The sequence below is a fragment of the Oncorhynchus tshawytscha genome, linkage group LG03 (assembly GCF_018296145.1).
Source record: "Oncorhynchus tshawytscha isolate Ot180627B linkage group LG03, Otsh_v2.0, whole genome shotgun sequence".
Classification (NCBI taxonomy): Eukaryota; Metazoa; Chordata; class Actinopteri; order Salmoniformes; family Salmonidae; genus Oncorhynchus; species Oncorhynchus tshawytscha.
The window spans coordinates 4,927,277-4,946,895 of record NC_056431.1 but is presented as its reverse complement, the minus strand read 5'-3'; the positions used below and the strand labels follow the sequence as shown (position 1 = coordinate 4,946,895).

The 19,619-nt window shown below is 43.9% G+C and overlaps 1 protein-coding gene across 8 annotated transcripts; it reads right to left on the bottom strand.

Annotated features, from left to right (window-relative positions):
• Nucleotides 1-2,345: 2,345 nt before the first annotated feature.
• rbfox1l (RNA binding fox-1 homolog 1, like) lies at nt 2,346-19,076 on the bottom strand. Of its 8 annotated transcripts, none has more exons than XM_042308160.1 (12): nt 18,642-19,076; nt 14,083-14,319; nt 8,080-8,259; nt 7,892-7,945; nt 7,671-7,763; nt 7,525-7,582; nt 6,987-7,046; nt 6,465-6,603; nt 6,302-6,356; nt 6,133-6,200; nt 3,807-3,888; nt 2,346-3,619 (listed from the first exon to the last, which is right to left on the bottom strand). In XM_042308160.1, exons 1-12 carry the CDS (start codon nt 18,726-18,728, stop codon nt 3,575-3,577), a joined length of 1,158 nt encoding a protein of 385 aa, XP_042164094.1. In that variant the 5' UTR covers nt 18,729-19,076; the 3' UTR covers nt 2,346-3,574. The 8 variants fall into 8 exon arrangements, with proteins under 8 accessions (XP_042164094.1, XP_042164082.1, XP_042164102.1 ...); XM_042308148.1 differs by having other exon boundaries at nt 7,513-7,582; nt 18,642-19,075; XM_042308168.1 differs by having other exon boundaries at nt 6,302-6,341; nt 18,642-19,073.
• Between the last annotated feature and the right edge of the window lie 543 nt (nt 19,077-19,619).

The following is a 19,619-nucleotide window of genomic DNA, read 5'->3' as shown; positions in this document are numbered from 1 at the left end:
AAAGAGGAGGACCTGAAGAGGGACAGAGGAGCAGAGGGAAAGAGGAGGACCTGAAGAGGGAGAGGAGCAGAGGGAAAGAGGAGGACCTGAAGAGGGACAGAGGAGCAGAGGGAAAGAGGAGGACCTGAAGAGGGACAGAGGAGCAGAGGGAAAGAGGAGGACCTGAAGAGGGACAGAGGAGCAGAGGGAAAGAGGAGGACCTGAAGAGGGACAGAGGAGCAGAGGGAAAGAGGAGGACCTGAAGAGGGACAGAGGAGCAGAGGGAAAGAGGAGGACCTGAAGAGGGACAGAGGAGCAGAGGGAAAGAGGAGGACCTGAAGAGGGACAGAGGAGCAGAGGGAAAGAGGAGGACCTGAAGAGGGACAGAGGAGCAGAGGGAAAGAGGAGGACCTGAAGAGGGACAGAGGAGCAGAGGGAAAGAGGAGGACCTGAAGAGGGACAGAGGAGCAGAGGGAAAGAGGAGGACCTGAAGAGGGACAGAGGAGGACCTGAAGAGGGACAGAGGAGCAGAGGGAAAGAGGAGGACCTGAAGAGGGACAGAGGAGCAGAGGGAAAGAGGAGGACCTGAAGAGGGACAGAGGAGGACCTGAAGAGGGACAGAGGAGCAGAGGGAAAGAGGAGCAGAGGGAAAGAAGAGGTAATAGAGAAACAAAAAATAGAAGACAGCACAGTAGAGTGAAGGAAAGCAATGACAGCTGAGAAATAAAAGATGGACAGAACATTTAGAAAACTTTAAAATAGGAAAGCAAAATAAATGACAGAAAACAGAAAAAGAAGAAATTGGAAATGAGTTCTAGCTTAAAGCAAACAGAAAAATAGAACTCACAAGTCAGGTAAAAGAATCAGGAGGTTGTAATGTTAGTATTAGGAAATAGTTCATGTTAATAGAGAACGTATATACCAAAGTGTAGAGCGAAGCAGAATTACAGAAATGATCAAAGACAAGAAATGTAAAAGTGGCACAGCTAGATGACTACAAGACAGCGAAGAGGACAGTGTTTAAAAAGCAAAAGGAGAGTTTAGAAAGAAAGAGTAAATCTGAAACAAAGAGGAAAGAATTGCAGAATATCAGTAGCAGAGGAAAAGTGGAATACAATTCAGAAACAGAAGTTGGGAAAAGAAAAAGCAAGATTGTGTAAATGGCAGACTGCAAGAGGAAAGATTAACCTAGAAAAATGACAATTTAGGGAAAAATAAAGGAGAAATGCTGTTGGGAAAATAGAGAAGAGGACAGCAGAAGTGAGAGGCGAGGAAGGTAACATTACAGTGAAAGAAACTAGCAAATGTACAATTTAGAGAAATACATGATAAGATACAGAGTCAAGATGGTGAGGAAATGATTTGAAAGCATTAAAGCAGAGAAATAAAGTTTAGAAAATGAAGATAAATGTGTCAGTAAAGAAGAAGACAAAGGGTGAAGAAAGAAAGCCATAAGATTAACACAGAAAAGGTGAAACGGATCAAGAGTGAAGAAACATGAGAAGAAATGTAGCTAAATAAGTTTAAAATTACCATTAGATTGAAAGAAAGAGAAATTATACATCTGAAAGCCACGCATAAAGAAAATAGAAAAATAGACTAGAAAGCAGAGTTTGAAAGAGTGAGAGACAGCAGAGTAGAAGTAAAAAGGCATATTTTTCCATATTATACATTTTTACTAGATGTAAAAATACCCTGATGAAGGCATCACAATCAAACCGTTGTTGAAATGGAATAATACCATTATAAAGTGTGACTTTCGTTTCTATTTCAAATTGACATTGTAGGCATGGTTATCCAACCCTCAATTGTATCTCGTGGGGTTAAGGTTAAGCTCCCCTTACAAATAGTGAGAAAAACCAGAACAACAACAGTAAATCTTGGAAAGAGAAGTCTTTTTCCACTTCCTAGAAGATAGGAAAACAAAGCAGTAAAGAAAGAGGGGAAATTAGTATACAAAAACTAAAGCTGAACTTTGCATAAAGAAGAGGTTTATTAGCCCATAGGTTGAAACACACGCAGTAAGACCACACACTACAGCAAGGCAGGCACAGGGCTGGGTGTCTAGGTAAAATACTGTAGCCCCCCTAGAACTCAAATATGAAGTTATATGCGCTGATTTTAAGTTAAGATTCAGTCCATACAGTACAAAGGTACTGAACCAGAAACAGTTGCATAAACATATGCAGACAGTCATTTCTGTAAAACACTCACAACCTTCTTGCACTGGTATCAGTCAGCCTCAAAACGTACAGTTATGTTGAGAAAAGGAACACTGAGAATATAAGTTTGAGCAGAAGAGTGAAGGACTGCAAAAAGAGGCATTGAAAAAGAGAAAGGAAAATGACATGAATCAAAGAGGAGAGGAAAGGGAAACAGAAACAATGTTTTATTGAGAGGTCAACAGCAAATAAACAACAGTGAAGCTAGAGTACAGGATGGAGAAGGAGAGATGACCCATAGAACTAGAACTCATCTGATTATTTCTATGGATGGAACACAGATTCTCAAACAGAATGGAGAGAAGCAGGCGAGAGGACAGGAAGAGGAAACCAGACAACGTCCTAGAGATTAACAGGACAGAGGAAATAAGGGAAAGCACATTAGAGGTTACAGGCTCGTCAGGCAGAGCGAAGTAAAACCCAGAATGAGGCTGCCATAGAAAAAGGATCAAGTGGGTTGAGCATTATGCAAAGCAGAGAGAAGATGGATAGAAGCTCAACAATGAAAATAAGAAAAAATGTTTTGTTACAGTTAATTGGTTGACCGAGAAGTAATGGCTCCTGAATGCTTTTTTGACAAGTGAAACTTTTTCAGAATCAGAGGTAGATTGTTAGGAAAGCAAAAACATATGTACATTTTATGCAAATGATAGTTTTCTGGTTCTAGAAGCATTTCAAAAAAGATTACTGTGCACATTAACAATACCAGTGCCATTGCTGTCTCTCATAGCTTGTGCTTTGAGTATTGATGTCGTCACATACTCCAACACACAAGCACACACACACACTTCAACGTCCTCAAACTGTGCGCTACATCATTGACAAAACTCATCAAAATAAGTTATTTAACTGTATAAAATGTCATTGTACTCTACAGTTTGACTTTTTTTTACAAAGTTCACCATGTAGAGAAACCAGTATTGTTGTGCCACTTCAGTTGCAGAATTTCACCATGAAGTCCAGCCAATGAAAAATAAAATGGCTCACATTCAACTCTCTCTGTCAGAATAGTGAAAGAGTAGCTTATAACCCAGGTACGGAGGCAGAAATCTTTACATTCTGAAAATCCTGGAACAAATCTGTGGCACAAACAATACAGATTAAGTGTAAAATAAAGATTTGAAATAACTGTCTATACATTAGATCAGGCTCTTTATTCTATATGTATTCTCTGATAGAATAAATAATGAATAACTACTACAGTATTTACACGTCCAGTCGGTTGGATCGGTCTCCACGTGGAGCGAGTCAGACAGGAGGTGACACAGAGCTCAGTGATGTCATAACCTGTCCTGAGTTATTGTCCTGGGCCTGGCCAATCCCGGATGAGGTGGCGGGGTCACAGAACGGCTTCCAGGCTCCCATTGGGCAGCTCAGTAAGGGGTGAAGCGGTTGTATCCCCCTCTGTACAGACTGGCCTAGAAATAAGTAGAAGATATGATAGATGATGGTGAATCGGTGCCCACCGGCAGGTTGAGACTGATTCCTTTTTGAGGCTTGATTAAAGTCTGGCTCGTGGCTAGAAACAATGGTCTGGACTTAGTGGGTAACATGAACACTTTAAACGTTGGAGAGGTACTGCTTATGAGTTTTAAAGAGGCTCACCATTGTTCCGACGCCGTATGTTGCCGTGGGTCCCACTGAATGGTGGTAGGGATCCGTTGCAGCAGCATAAACTCGGCCATATCTGATGGACAGACAAAATTAGTATGATATGTTACGTTTGGTACGGTTATATAAGACAGAAAGGTTACTTAAGGCAAAAAGGAAAGGAGGGTGGGTGGTTCAGAGTGGATGGGTGGGCGTTTAACGCAAACGTCATGTTCGAATTTCGTTACGGACAACTTTGGCATTTTAGCTAGAAACTTTGCAATTACTTATTACTTTTTAGCTACTTTGTAACTACTTTGCATGTTAGCTAACTCTTCCCCTAACCCTTTAACATAACTCCTAAACCCTAACCTTAACCCTAGCCTTAACCCCTAGCCAATGTTAGCGACCTAGGTAACGTTAGCCACAACAAATTGGAATTCGTATCATACGTATTGCAAATTCTTAACATATTGTACGAATTGTTGCCATTCGTAACATATCACACTTAATGGATGATGAACATCCATAAATGAATACATACAGTGGGGCAAAAAAGTATTTAGTCAGCCACCAATTGTGCAAGTTCTCCCACTTAAAAAGATGAGAGAGGCCTGTAATTTTCATCATAGGTACACTTGAACTATGACAGACAAAATGAGAAGAAAAAAAATCCAGAAAATCATTGTAGGTTTTTTAATTAATTAATTTGCAAATTATGGTGGAAAATAAGTATTTGGTCACCTACAAACAAGCAAGATTTCTGGCTCTCACAGACCTGTAACTTCTTCTTTAAGAGGCTCCTCTGTCCTCCACTCATTACCTGTATTAATGGCACCTGTTTGAACTTGTTATCAGTATAAAAGACACCTGTCCACAACTTCAAACAGTCACACTCCAAACTCCACTATGGCCAAGACCAAAGAGCTGTCAAAGAACACCAGAAACAAAATTGTAGACCTGCACCAGGCTGGGAAGACTGAATCTGCAATAGGTAAGCAGCTTGGTTTGAAGAAATCAACTGTGGGAGCAATTATTAGGAACTGAAAGACATACAAGACCACTGATAATCTCCCTCGATCTGGGGCTCAACGCAAGACCTCACCCCGTGGGGACCTAGTGAATGACCTGCAGAGATCTGGGACCAAAAGTAACAAAGCCTACCATCAGTAACACACTACGCCACCAGGGACTCAAATCCTGCAGTGCCAGACGTGTCCCCCTGCTTAAGCCAGTACATGTCCAGGCCCGTCTGAAGTTTGCTAGAGAGCATTGGGATGATCCAGAAGAAGATTGGGAGAATGTCATATGGTCAGATGAAACCAAAATAGAACTTTTTGGTAAAAACTCAACTCGTCGTGTTTGGAGGACAAAGAATGCTGAGTTGCATCCAAAGAACACCATACCTACTGTGAAGCATGGGGGTGGAAACATCATGCTTTGGGGCTGTTTTTCTGCAAAGGGACCAGGACGACTGATCCGTGTAAAGGAAAGAATGAATGGGGCCATGTATCGTGAGATTTTGAGTGAAAACCTCCTTCCATCAGCAAGGGCATTGAAGATGAAACGTGGCTGGGTCTTTCAGCATGACAATGATCCCAAACACACCGCCCGGGCAACGAAGGAGTGGCTTCGTAAGAAGCATTTCAAGGTCCTGGAGTGGCCCAGCCAGTCTCTAGATCTCAACCCCATAGAAAATCTTTGAAGGGAGTTGAAAGTCCTTGTTTCCCAGGCACAGCCCCAAAACATCACTGCTCTAGAGGAGATCTGCATGGAGGAATGGGCCAAAATACCAGCAACAGTGTGTGAAAACCTTGTGAAGACTTACAGAAAACGTTTGACCTCTGTCATTGCCAACAAAGGGTATATAACAAAGTATTGAGATAAACTTTTGTTATTGACCAAATACTTATTTTACACCATAATTTGCAAATAAATTCATTAAAAATCCTACAATGTGATTTTCTGGAGAAAAAAAAATCTCATTTTGTCTGTCATATGATGAAAATTACAGGCCTCTCTCATCTTTTTAAGTGGGAGAACTTGCACAATTGGTGGCTGACTAAATACTTTTTTGCCCCACTGTACCATACCAAACGTATCATTCTAATTTGAGTGTCTTGGATTTTCGTTCACTATGTCCGTCCAGGTTACTAAACAGGTGTGCTAATACTGTGTTAGAACAAACAGTGAGGCCCCATAGACCAGACTTGAAGACCACACTACCTCAACATTAGAGTGCTGCTTATCTCATGTTCTAAGTCCCCATTTGAAGGAAAAAGTCCTTGAAATCCTCATACAAACAGAGTCACATTGTCAGTCATTGGGCGCTGCTGCTCACCCATCACTGTATGTTGCTGTGGCAGCGGATGGTGATTGGGCAACTCTGTACGCTGCAGGATACCCGCCCTGATAGGAAAAAAGACATTCAGAGACAAGATAAACTTTTAGCTAAACACAAGGTAGACAGCCTGAAATAAGCTGAAATCAGAAGAAAAATGTCCACTTACATAGACTTCAGCTCCATATAATCCATCTTGGTACAGCACACTGAAAGGAGACATTCTATCATTCACACATTAAACAGTGAAAATTAAATCATTTACTTACACTCACAATGGAAATGGTTATTCATTTTTAAAATAGATTTATTGAAGATAGAAATGATCTTACCCAGGGTAGGCGGGCATGGCAGTGGGTGCGGCTGCAGCAGCTGAGCGAATTGTGTTGTAGACAGCCCGGCCCCGCCCACGCAGTGGTGAGCCCCGATAGGCCAGGGTGGGAGCAGCTACGGGGTAGGGGAAACTGGCAACTGAGGAGAGAGAGAAAGAGAGAGAGCTTACAGTTCCCACTAGGATATGTACTGTAGCCACCCTGCCTTTAGAAGCAGGTTTATTGACTCCCTCAAGGGAACATGCTTTCTTGGAGCCATCAATAAGAGAGGTTGAGTATCACAGGTGGGATCTGAACCCGGGTCTCCTGCTCGGGAAACCCACGTCTTAACCATTAGACCAAAATAGTATTCCTCCTTGGTGATGAGGTAGCAAGGCCTCATCACAGTCTGACTGACCTCCGCTACAAGGGGTCATGAATTCCGATTGGGTTTGATATGGATACAGTACTAGAACATATATGACAAGGACAAGCTAATATTGAAGTAATCAAACTCACCCGAAAACTCACATTGAAACTCACCGGTGTAGAGTTCAGGTGCATACATCGCTCCCATGACAGGGTTGATCTTCCATCCAGGGGCTACAAATAGAGAGAGTGAGAGAGAGCCAGAGAGTGAGTGAGAAGTTAAGAGAGAGAAAGGAGAGAGAGAGAGAGCCAGAGAGTGAGAGCGAGAGAGAAGTTAAGAGAGAGAAGGAGAGAGAGAGAGAAAGGGAGAGAGATGTTGAGAGAAGGAGGGGAGAGAGAGAGAGAGAGAGAGAGAAGGAGAGAGAGAGAGAGAGAGAGAGAAAGAGAGAAAGGAGAGAGATGTTGAGAGAGAGAGAGAGAGAGAGAGAGAGAGAGAGAGAGAGAGAGAGAGAGAGAGAGAGAGAGAGAGAGAGAGAGAAAGGGAGAGAGATGTTGAGAGAAGGAGAAAGAGGTTAAACAACAAGTGAAGGAAGAAAGAGACAGTGGAGATCATGGAGAATAAAAGGAAAACACAGACACAGATCAGAAGTACAGAGTGCATGTCCACCCCTCCCACATGCCACGGAAAGAGGTATCTTACTTGAAACCTCACCATTCACAAGTGGTGTTTGGGGCTTCTTGGTGACTATTCTGGCTGTAGCATTGTTCACCTGCACAGACAGAGGGTACAATTTCTTAGACAGACAGACAGATAAACAGATATTCAAGATAGACATACTATAGATAGTTATTCCTCACCTCAACCTTCCTCCCCTCAACGATCGTTCCGTTCAGTTTTTCCCTCGCTCGGTCTGCCTCCATTGCGCTCTCAAAGGTCACGAACCCAAAACCCTGAGAGACGGGAGGAGAAACATTTCTGATTGTCCAACTTGTCATTGTCTTGGTAAGGCAAAAAACAATAGGGCAACCAGGTTTCATTCAGTTCAGTTTGTAATTTCTGATATTGAGTGGTCTCTCACCTTTGACCCTCTCTCATTAAAGATAATCTCCACATCCAGGATCTTGCCAAATTGCTGAAAGACAAAACCAGATCACAATCTTGTCCACAGGTTATCATTGAGGTTATAAGAGATGACAATGTTTCGTAGGATGACTTCATGTCTTGTGGATAATAAACCTGGACATAACCACTGGTTGTGTCTCTCACCCCAAACATCTGTCTGAGGTCCGGGTCTCTGAAGCGGAAGGGGATGTTGGAAACATGGAGACGCTTGGGCTGGGCCTTGCCTGACCCCTCCTCATCGCTACCACTTCCTGCTCCACCCCCTGATGACACTGACACGCTCAGAGCCTGGGAGTCAGAGGTCACCGGGACCAGGGCATCGTCCTGGGTGAGAGAAGAGGAAGAGGAGAGGAAGAGAGGAAGAAGAAAAGGACAAAAAGAAAGAATAGAGGAGATGAAGAGGAAAGAAAGGAAGTAAAGGAAGGAGAGGAGTGAAGGAAGAAGAGGAGAAAGAGAATAGACAGAGGAAGAGCAGGAGACAAAAAAAAGAAGGCGGAAAGGATGGGGAGAGGAGGAGGATAGAAGGACAGAGAGCAGGAGAAGAAGAAAAAGAAGGAGGAAAGGATGAGGAGAGGAGGAGGATAGAAGGACAGAGAGCAGGAGAAGAAGAAAAAGAAGGAGGAAAGGATGAGGAGAGGAGGAGGATAGAAGGACAGAGAGCAGGAGAAGAAGGAAAGGATGAGGAGAGGAGGAGGATAGAAGGACAGAGAGCAGGAGAAGAAGAAAAAGAAGGAGGAAAGGATGGGGAAGGAAGGATAGAAGGAAAGAGCAGGAGGAAAGGATGAGGAGAGGAGGAGGATAGAAGGACAGAGAGCAGGAGAAGAAGGAAAGGATGAGGAGAGGAGGAGGATAGAAGGACAGAGAGCAGGAGAAAAAAAAGAAGGAAAAAGAAGGAAGAAAGGATGAGGAGAGGAGGAGGATAGAAGGACAGAGAACAGGAGAAGAAGAAAAAGAAGGAGGAAAGGATGAGGAGAGGAGGAGGATAGAAGGACAGAGAGCAGGAGAAGAAGAAAAAAAGAAGGAGGAAAGGATGAGGAGAGGAGGAGGAGGAGGATAGAAGGACAGAGAGCAGGAGAAGAAGGAAAGGATGAAAGGATGAGGAGAGGAGGAGGATAGAAGGACAGAGAGCAGGAGAAGAAGAAAAAGAAGGAGGAAAGGATGAGGGAGAGGAGGAGGATAGAAGGACAGAGAACAGGAGAAGAAGAGGAGGAGGAAAAGGACAAGGAGGAAAGGATGAGGAGGAGGAGGAGGATAGAAGGACAGAGAGCAGGAGAAGAAGAAAAAAGAGGAGGAGGGAGGAAGGATGAGGAGGAGGAGGAGGATAGAAGGACAGAGAGCAGGAGAAGAAGAAAAAGAAGGAGGAAAGGATGAGGAGAGGAGGAGGATAGAAGGACAGAGAGCAGGAGAAGAAGGAAAGGATGAGGAGAGGAGGAGGATAGAAGGACAGAGAGCAGGAGAAGAAGAAAAAGAAGGAGGAAAAAGGATGAGGAGAGGAGGAGGATAGAAGGACAGAGAGCAGGAGGAGAAAAAGAGGAGGAAAGGATGAGGAGAGGAGGAGGATAGAAGGACAGAGAGCAGGAGAAGAAGAAAAAGAAGGAAGAAAGGATGAGGAGAGGAGGAGGATAGAAGGACAGAGAACAGAAGAGAAAAGAAAGGAAAGGATGAGGAGAGGAGGAGGATAGAAGGAGAGCAGGGAGAAGAGGAAAGGATGAGGAGAGGAGGAGGATAGAAGGAAGGACAGAGAGGAGGAGGATAGAAGGACAGAGAGGAGAAGAAGAAAGAAGAAGAAAGGAAAAAGAAGGAGGAAAGGAGGAAAGGATGAGGAGGAGGAGGATAGAAGGACAGAGAGCAGGAGAAGAAGGGAAAGGATGAGGAGAGGAGGAGGATAGAAGGACAGAGAGCAGGAGAAGAAGAAAAAGAAGGAGGAAAGGATGAGGAGGAGGATAGAAGGACAGAGAGCAGGAGAAGAAGAAAAAAAAGAAGGGAGGAAGGAGGATGAGGAGAGGAGGAGGATAGAAGGACAGAGAGCAGGGAAGAAGAAGAAAAAGAAAAAGGAGGAGGAAAGGATGAAGAGAGGAGGAGGATAGAAGGACAGAGAGCAGGAGAAGAAGGAAAGGATGAGGAGAGGAGGAGGATAGAAGGACAGAGAGCAGGAGAAGAAGGAAAGGATGAGGAGAGGAGGAGGATAGAAGGACAGAGAGTAGGAGAAGAAGAAGGAAAGAAGAAAAAAGAAGGAGGAGAGGAGGAGGAGAGGAGGAGGATAGAAGGACAGAGAACAGGAGAAGAAGAAAAAAAAAGAAAGGATGAGGGAAAGGATAGAAGGACAGAGAACAGGAGAAGAGGAGAGGAGGAGGATGAGGAGAGGAGGAGGATAGAAGGACAGAGAGCAGGAGAAGAAGGAAAGGGAGAAGAAGGAAAGGATGAAGGAGAGGAGGAGGATAGAAGGACAGAGAGCAGGAGAAGAAGAAAAAAAAGGAAAGGAAGGAAAGGATGAGGAGAGGAGGAGGATAGAAGAACAGAGAGCAGGAGAAGAAGAAAAAGAAGAAGGAAAGGATGAGGAGAGGAGGAGGATAGAAGGACAGAGAGCAGGAGAAGAAGGAAAGAAGAAAAAGAAGGAAAGGATGAGGAGAGGAGGAGGATAGAAGGACAGAGAGCAGGAGAAGAAGAAAAAGAAGGAGGAAAGGATGAGGAGAGGAGGAGGATAGAAGGACAGAGAGCAGGAGAAGAAGAAAAAGAAGGAGGAAAGGATGAGGAGAGGAGGATAGAAGGACAGAGAGCAGGAGAAGAAGGAAAGGATGAGGAGAGGAGGAGGATAGAAGGACAGAGAGCAGGAGAAGAAGAAAAGGATGAGGAGAGGAGGAGGATAGAAGGACAGAGAGTAGGAGAAGGATATAAAAAAGGTTTCAAGGGAAAGGCAGAGAAAGAAGGGGGGAGATTACAGAGGAAACTAAGGACATGTTGCCAATTGGTCTGTGCACTTGTACACCTCTGAATAGACAACTAATTTACAATTTAGTAAAAGGATTCTGAGATAAAAAGAGATTTTTTCCACAAAATGTTTCTTTAAAATCTATCAAAACAGTTAACATGGTGTGGTACAGTGTCCCATTACAGAGGCATCGCATTGGATTGGAAAACTTGTGATAATTTTAATTGAATCAAGTGATCACAACTCAGTCCAAATAAGCATTCAGCACCCAGTGATCCTTCTCAGGCAGGAGTGAGGAGGCGTGAACAGTACCTCATTTTAGTGAGGCGTTTAAATACATAAATATTAGGCTACATAGTCATGTTGATTCAGTTATAACAACCAGCCAATACCGAAAGTAACAGCGTCCCCAACAGAAATACTTTGGAGGAACTGTAACTAAATACAATATCATACTGAACATAATTGTGATGAATTATACTTAGAAATTCTAATAACTAGGTAGTTCAGGTGACATAGATTATATAGAGACGTAAACAGTAAGCCTGCAGGAATACATTTTCATAATATAATCTCATTAAAATGCCCCCATGCAAAACCATACAGGATATAGTAATGTGCTTCAAAACCAAAACATCCACTATCCCAAAATGCACCACGATGCCAGTGTCTGTCTGTTGGTCCTCCAAAAACCAAGGGATTATATGAGTCCAAACAAGAAGATTAAGATGAAAAAAAATATTACACCAAAAAAATGAGTGAGCGAGAGCAGTGGGGGAGATAGGAGAGAGGGAGATAGCAGTGGGGGAGATAGCAGTGGGGGGATAGCAGTGGGGGAGCAGGGGAAGAATAAAAGCAGTGCAATGTGAAAGGAAGAATAAAATGAGTGAGCGAGAGCAGTGGGGAGATAGCAGTGGGGGAGATAGGAGAGAGGGAGATAGCAGTGGGGGAGATAGCAGTGGGGGAGATAGGGGAGGGAGCAGAGTGCAATGTGAAAGGGGAGGTAGCAGTGGGGGAGCAGCAGTGGGGGAGATGGAAAGGGAGAAGAATAGAAATGGGGGAGATAGGAGAGAGGGAGCAGTGCAATGGGGAAGAATAAAAGCAGCGAGGGGGAGATAGGAGAGAGGGAGATAGCAGTGGGGAGATAGCAGTGGGGGAGATAGGAGAGAGGGAGCAGAGTGCAATGTGAAAGGAAGAATAAAATGAGGGCGCGAGAGCAGTGGGGGGAGATAGGAGAGAGTGAGATAGCAGTGGGGGAGAGGAGTGGGGGAGATAGCAGTGGGGGTGATAGGAGAGAGGGAGATAGCAGTGGGGGAGATAGGAGAGAGGGAGCAGAGTGCAATGTGAAAGGAAGAATAAAATGAGTGAGCGAGAGCAGTGGGGGAGATAGCAGTGGGGGAGATAGGAGAGAGGGAGCAGAGTGCAATGTGAAAGGAAGAAAACAATGGCAAAGAAAAAAATAGCAAAAGTGAAAAATATCTTTAAATTGAAAATCAAGGTGAATGCAGGCTTGAAAGAAGTCAGATAAATATTAATGCAAATCAAAATACAGATCCTAATATGCAGAAATAAAAACACAGATATTATTAGCATTATAATATAGGAAGGCTGATAGAAAGAGATGTGCACAATGTCCTCAGAGCAACGATAAATAATCAATTAAACAAAAAGATAAAGTGAACAAGGCAGGAACTTGCGCAAAAAGCTTGGGTTGGGGTGAGGAGTGGGAGCTGGGAGGCATAGTGCCGGGCAGGGTCAAAGTTGAATGTTCTAAATGTCAGTTTGGGGTCACGGTGCTGCTTTTTTCTGCCAAAGGTTAAAGATCATTACTCAAGATTCCGAGGGGGCATGTATTAATAAGTGGGGTAGAAACGGAGGGAGAGGGATAGAGAGACACATTCACACAGAGAGAGAGAGAGAGAGAGAGAAAGATTCACACAAACACATACAGTACATACAGGCTACTGCTATGTTGTTATATACTGGCTTCCCATGGCAGCATGGTTCACACAAACACCACCTCCTCATCATCCTCACACACACACACACACCAGAAACATGGGAAGTGGGACAGTGAAGAGAGGGGAGGGGGGAGTGGAAGAAAGGGGTGGGTGGGTTGGATGTTGGTGTCATGTCACGATGCAAAATTGATTTCTGAACCTGGACGATATTTCGGAGGGGGAGGGGTCACCCGTTCGGCCTCCCCTGTTGACCCCACCTCCTTGATGTGTGGCGGCGTCTCAACTTTCCCCGAAAATCAGGATGGACCTTGTAAGTCAGGGGCTCTAGTGATGGAATATATAAATGTGGCCATAAAAGTCAGTTATGACATCAGAAAGAGCTGCTGAGGCAGGGAAAAGGACTTCACAGTCACAATGCATTGACCTTGATTCACCATTCACCTCTGTCTTTGTCTAGACTAATAACCTACAGTATATAAAGCCTACCAGGACACTGGACATAAACATACATGTTCATGTTTTCCTCATTATAAATTCAGAAACTAGGCCTTGTTCCTAATGAAATTACATAAGATCCCATCAAATACATGTCATTTTGTGCTGTAGACTATATGAAAATAAATAGTAGGAAATATTACATTGAACCCTGATAACTTACCTAATAACATGCCATACAATATTCCAAAATACATTTAAATTATAATCCTACATTTACATACTGTGTTGTTCCATTCTCCTGTGTTTTTAACTTCTCCTTTCTCAACATTCTTTACCCCGACCCCCTACCAGTAACCCAGTGCATGATCTTACACAGACATACTGCATGTTAACGGCTTTGGGGTTACCTGCTCTATTTCCAGATAAATGGGAGAGGGAAAGAGAGAGAGAGAGATGGGGGGGATTCACTTTCAAAAATTAATCTCCTCTCAGCTGCCCTATCTGCTCTGCTGGGTGCCAGAGGAGATGCCCCTACATGGGCACAGGAGTGGAGTTGGGGAGCTAAACATAGAAGTAGCAGGGTCCTCTGTGTGTGTGTGTTCCATGTTACCGACAAAGAATTTCCTCAAACTTTGTATGACATGTTGTTGTTGATTAGAATAAAATCCCCTCATAGAAATAGGTTACAAACAACATGTGATTCCCCCATATACACATACAGTAGCTACATATCTTGATTACAAAGTATCTCTGTCTCTCTATCTTTCCTGGACACTACTTCTATAGTCCCACACCTCCAGGCTATCATGTTGTTCTTACCGTGCTAATGGCTGCCAGAGTGTCAGCCCCTTCGTGTTGCGGGCCCTGATAGACTCTGAGCTGGTGATGCTCCTGGTACTCTGAGTTGGGGTGGGCAGAACTATAGTCTAGAGGAGGAAGTCTGCCTGCAGGTGTGGGAGGAGCTTGTCCTGGTGGAGGGTATGAGGGAGGCTGGGCATAGACCTGGGGGAGGGTGGGGTCACCACTGCCGGGGCAGGCCTCCTGCCCAGGGCCTCCCTGGGATTGAATGAGAGAAGAGAATCACTCAATAATCAATCAAAATAACATTGTCATAGTATCTATCCAACCTAGCTGTAGGATAAACCATATTGAAATTGTAATAGTGAGTTTGACTCTTGTTATAAGAAAAAAAATAAGAAAAAAATACTATCACCACATATTCATTAATTACATTAAAAATAGATAGATTCACAGCATACATTCATTGACAATGTGTGACTGCCCATAGAATCATCTCTAATGTAAGCACAAAGACATCAGGCTTCATAAAAGTCATATTCTCTGAGTTTTTGAGTCTAAAATATCACCTGGGAAATGTCTAATGGTTGAGTGGTGCTGGGCAGTTTAGATATGCACAGCTGGTACAAAACTAGAGGACCTTAAGAAAGATCCACACAACAGACTCATACCTACAGTACAGCTCACTATGATACGTATACTATTCCTTTTGAGTATTCATTCAGGATTCAGCATCCTTTGGAAAAGAGTATCTGGCAAATATCCAATACTTTACCACTTATGCCGAAACAGTGCACCTACAAACACTTAATTGTAATGAAATATCAACTCCGCACGAAACTGATCCCAGACTAATACCTTCAACATCATCATGATCATCTAATCAATGTACCAAATCCATTCCAATCCATTGTTTCTTCAATGTACCAAAAATAAACAGCAAGAAAGCAGAGTTCACACAGTGACGTGACCAATTCTCACACAATGAAAAGTGATCGTGGTGACACAGACACAACAGGAGAATAGATGCTTGTCTTACCCCGTCACTGCATATCTGATTCTCTGGTACATTGTCCAACAACTGCCACATGTTTTAATGCCAGCTTCCACCCGCCCACTACACCATAAGTTCTACTTAACCACCAATCGCATGACAGGAGTTCTGGGAGCAGGGGGAGCTGGGGGGGCTATGCCAGCTGTGGTCATTTGTACCTGTCAATAACTTTTAACCACCTCCCCCTCCTCACAGAAACACACTAAAAACTTAGGAGAGCTACACAAAAATGTGTAATTTCTACATTAAAAGCTAATACTGTAGCCGTACTTCAACTTGCCCACTAAAAGGTCACCTCTAAGAATACTATCCTTATTATTACCCTGTAATTGCTGATGTATTGGCTTTTAAATATTCCTATGCCTTGTAAATATTCATATCATTCCAATACCTTCTTTTTGACCAGACTCTTTGAAGAGACAAAAGCAGGCCGGAAACATTTGGGTAGTTTTATATCTTTCACATTAAAGCACATTAATAAACCCTTATATCTCTACTCTGAAACTGACCAGAGGTCAACCATAACATTGGCAGAGCCATTAGTAGATTTTTATGTTGTCCTTTTCAGTTGTAAACATAGTAAGTGTCACAAGGTCTGAAGGCCTATATGCCAGACTGGCTGTAATTTAATACAAATTCATGTTGTTCTCTCCAACCTCTCCTCCTCCTCCTCCTCCCCCTCTCTATCTGTCCATCAGCTGTTGCACTCATCGGATGGGGCGAGATAGGACTGATGGTGAAATTGAAGAGGGCGAAGTGGAGGAAGGTATGAAAGCTGATCCGATCATTTAAACCTTGTATGATCAGCTGATTCTGATACGTAACGCAGGGAGAGTGTCCTACATTTTCATAGGTCTAAGAAGACAGTGTGGCTACTGCAGGTAAAACCGCAGCATCAAAGGTCTTACTATACTAAGATATGAACTAACACTCGCACTTGTCTTTTCCTACTAGCACTGACTTTGCTGATAACTTAATTTATTGAGGATCAACGTAGTTGCTATGACAGTGATGTGCGGTTGTCCCACCTTGCTATCTTAAGATGAATGAACTCACTAAGTCACTCTGGATAAGAGCATCTGCTAAATGACTAACATGTAAATGTAATGTTGAATATAAGATATACTATCTTAGTTCACTAGGAGTGGAAAGGGAACACCTTGTCTGTGCAGGTCTCAGATTCGTCCTATCAAACATCAGGGGTTTCAGTACAAAGAACCTGATTTCTCTTGACAGACCACACAGGTGTTCCTCCTATACCTCTGAATTCTTACTTTAGAAATTCCACTGGGAGATGGTCAGGAGTGAGACTGATACCATCTAGAATGTATTAGGTCTCTAGAATAGATTTACAGGCATATCATTTACAAGGTTAGTCATTTAGCACATCATCTTACATAGTGCTTTCAAATGGGCCAAAACAACAACCATGTAAAAAAATCATAGTAAAACCTTTAAAGATAACATGTTTTTACATGTACTACTCTGCATCCTGTCTGCTAATATTGGAAGGCATGTGTGTTGTATATCTGGGTTTATTCCAGGGTTGACGCATAATAATTCAGAAACTGTCCTTTTAGCTTTCACATGGCAGATCCTGGCAATCAGTACACACAGTAACTGGGCCATGTTAGAGGACATGTCAACACCGACACACATGCCTGTATTGTGTCCCCCGCCCCACCTCACCCCCCAATATCTGACCTTCCCAAGCTCACACCATACATGGAGAGTGTCTGACAGGGGGAGATAATAGAATCTATTTGATATTAGCACTGGCCACCTTCACACACTCTCTCTCATTGTCTCCCACTCCCAGTACAGTATTACATTGTCAGCAAACAAACATTATACACAGTATCTCTCAACTTTATTTTTGATTGCCATTTGTTCCCCTCTGTCCTTCCTCCCCCTATTCAGCTGTCATGTCTTAGGGTCAAAGGTCACCGGCTCTGAGACAGGTGGTTGCTGGGACAGCTGCTGGAGGATTTACACTCCGAAGATGACAGGAAACTGCTGATGTGCCCTTTAAGAGGGCTCATAAAGCAGAGGATACAAACGCACAGACAAACACACACACACCCTATGGTCTACTCTATTCAGTATGTTTACACTGAGTGTACAAAACATCTTTCTGTGACATAGACTGACCAGGTGAATCCAGGCGAAAGCTATGCTACCTTATTGATGTCACCTGTTAAAACCACTTAAGTCAGTGTAAATGAAGGGGAGAAGACAGATTAAAGAAGGATTTGTAAGCCTTGGGACAACTGAGACATGGATTGTATCGGTGTGCCATTTAGAGGGAGAATGGGCAAGACAAAATATTTAATAACGGGGTATGGTAGTAGGTGCCAGGTGCACAGGTTTGAGTGGGTCAAGAACCGCAAGGCCGCTGGATTTCACGCTCAACAGTTTCCCATGTGTATCAAGAATGGTCGACCACCCAAAACACATCCAGTCAATTTGGCACAACTGTGGGAAGCACTGGAGACAACATGGGCCAACATCCCTGTGGAATGCTTTTGACACCTTGTAGAGTCCATGTCCTGACAAATTGAGGCTGTTCTGAGGGCAAAAGGGGGTGCAACTCAATATTAGGAATGTGTTGCTAATGATTTGTACACTTAGTGTATATTACATACAGTACAGTAATATGGAACAGGTAATATGATCACAAACACAGATCGTCAGACATTTTACTCCGCTGGTATGTTCTGATCATAGCACAGTACACTGGTCCTCATCCCCTACTTAGGCTACACACTATCAGGATATCAGTGTCCCCCTTATCTGCATGACATGGGAGCCTTCTCTCTCTGTGTTAATCTACTTTTCAAGGAACAGGCTAAAAATACAGGGGCTGTGACACAGAGAGACAAGGAAGACAGATTCCAGACACACATCATATCTGTGCTGGCATTCACCAACGGGTTATCAGGGACTCACGGAACACACACACACACACACACAATAACAAAACCACCTGCTGGCACCACTGAGAGCTGCAGATTAAATATAACTGCCAGTGTGTCATTGCAATTAAAACAAATGGGTTTGGCCCTATCAACAGTATTTAGGCCTAGATGCAGCTGTTTGCAATCTCATGACACAAATCTACACTGGCAACCAGTTGCTGTGAACAACCACACCATTAAGCTGTGAACTACTCTGAACTAAACATCATCATTTAGAAATCTAGTTCAATAAACCACTGCTATCATCATCATCATGACAAACAGTATCATTTATAATGTGTAATACTGGGCCTGAATACATTTAATCTGAATGTGATTCAGCATATCCAGTGACTCAAAACCAAACTATCTCAATGACGCTTGAGATGAGAGCCATGTATACAGAATTCAATGGGGGCCCATGTTCACACCAACAGCTATGCAGGATAGTTTGCTGATCTCTGTATGTGGCTCTGGGTCTACTGACAGAGTACTAAGAAAAGACATCCAATGCTACACACCCGGCCTAAAACATGGTAGGAACAAGGAGAGAGACAGAGGTAGATTACCTGTACTAGGCTGGGGTAACATTGGGCACCCTGGGGATAGACGGGCAGTCCGTAAGGCTGAAGAATCATTGTAGGAGAAGAGAGCATGGTGCATAGCCCGAAAACCACCAGGACAGAGGGAACGGTGGGGAGATGGGAGGACAAGAGAGGATGAAGGGGGAAAGGGAGAGGATGTTATGTTCAGAGGAGATGAAAAAAAACAAGGCAGGAAAATCTAAGAAGAGAGAGTAGAATCCAAGTGATGAAAACACAGAAGGTCCAAGTGAATGAGAGGAAGAGCTGTAAAGTCAGAAGGATAACTGTCTACAGTCAACCTCTCAGCTTTAAAAAATAAAAACAAACTCCCTAAACTAAGAAACAGTCAACCTGTCTAGGTAGGAGGACAGGATATGGCAGAGAAGTTAGAAAGAACACTGCTGTGTGTCTGTCAGCCTGTCAGTTGGTCGGCCTGACAGACAGAAACACATGTAAAGGGTCCCGTTTCAGGGTGTTATAAATAGTCTCTCTCTCTCTCTGCCACCTCCACCCCCTCTCTCTCTCTCTCTGCCACCTCCACCCCCTCTCTCTCTCTGCCACCTCCACCCCCCTCTCTCTCTGCCACCTCTGCCACCTCCACCCCTCTCTCTCTCTCTGCCACCTCCACCCCCCTCTCTCTCTCTCTCTGCCACCTCCACCCCCCCTCTCTCTCTCTCTCTCTGCCACCTCCACCCCCCCTCTCTCTCTCTCTCTCTGCCACCTCCACCCCCCCTCTCTCTCTCTCTGCCACCTCCACCCCCCCCCTCTCTCTCTCTCTCTCTGCCACCTCCACCCCCTCTCTCCCTCTGCCACCTCTCTCTCTCTCTCTGCCACCTCCACCCCCTCTCTCTCTCTCTCTCTGCCACCTCCTCCCCCCTCTCTCTCTCTCTCTCTCTCTGCCACCTCCTCTCTCTCCTCTCTCTCTCTCTCTGCCACCTCCACCCCCCTCTCTCTCTCTGCCAC

Excerpts from the sequence above, each read along its gene's own strand:
- rbfox1l (XM_042308143.1), bottom strand. The coding sequence starts at position 18,728 with ATGCTCTCTTCTCCTACAATGATTCTTCAGCCTTACGGACTGCCCGTC. Across the intron at positions 7,764-7,891 it reads TTAATGAGAGAGGGTCAAAG|GGTTTTGGGTTCGTGACCTT; the intron begins GTGAGAGACCAC and ends CCCGTCTCTCAG. Across the intron at positions 3,620-3,806 it reads CATACGGCGTCGGAACAATG|GCCAGTCTGTACAGAGGGGG; the intron begins GTGAGCCTCTTT and ends ACTTATTTCTAG.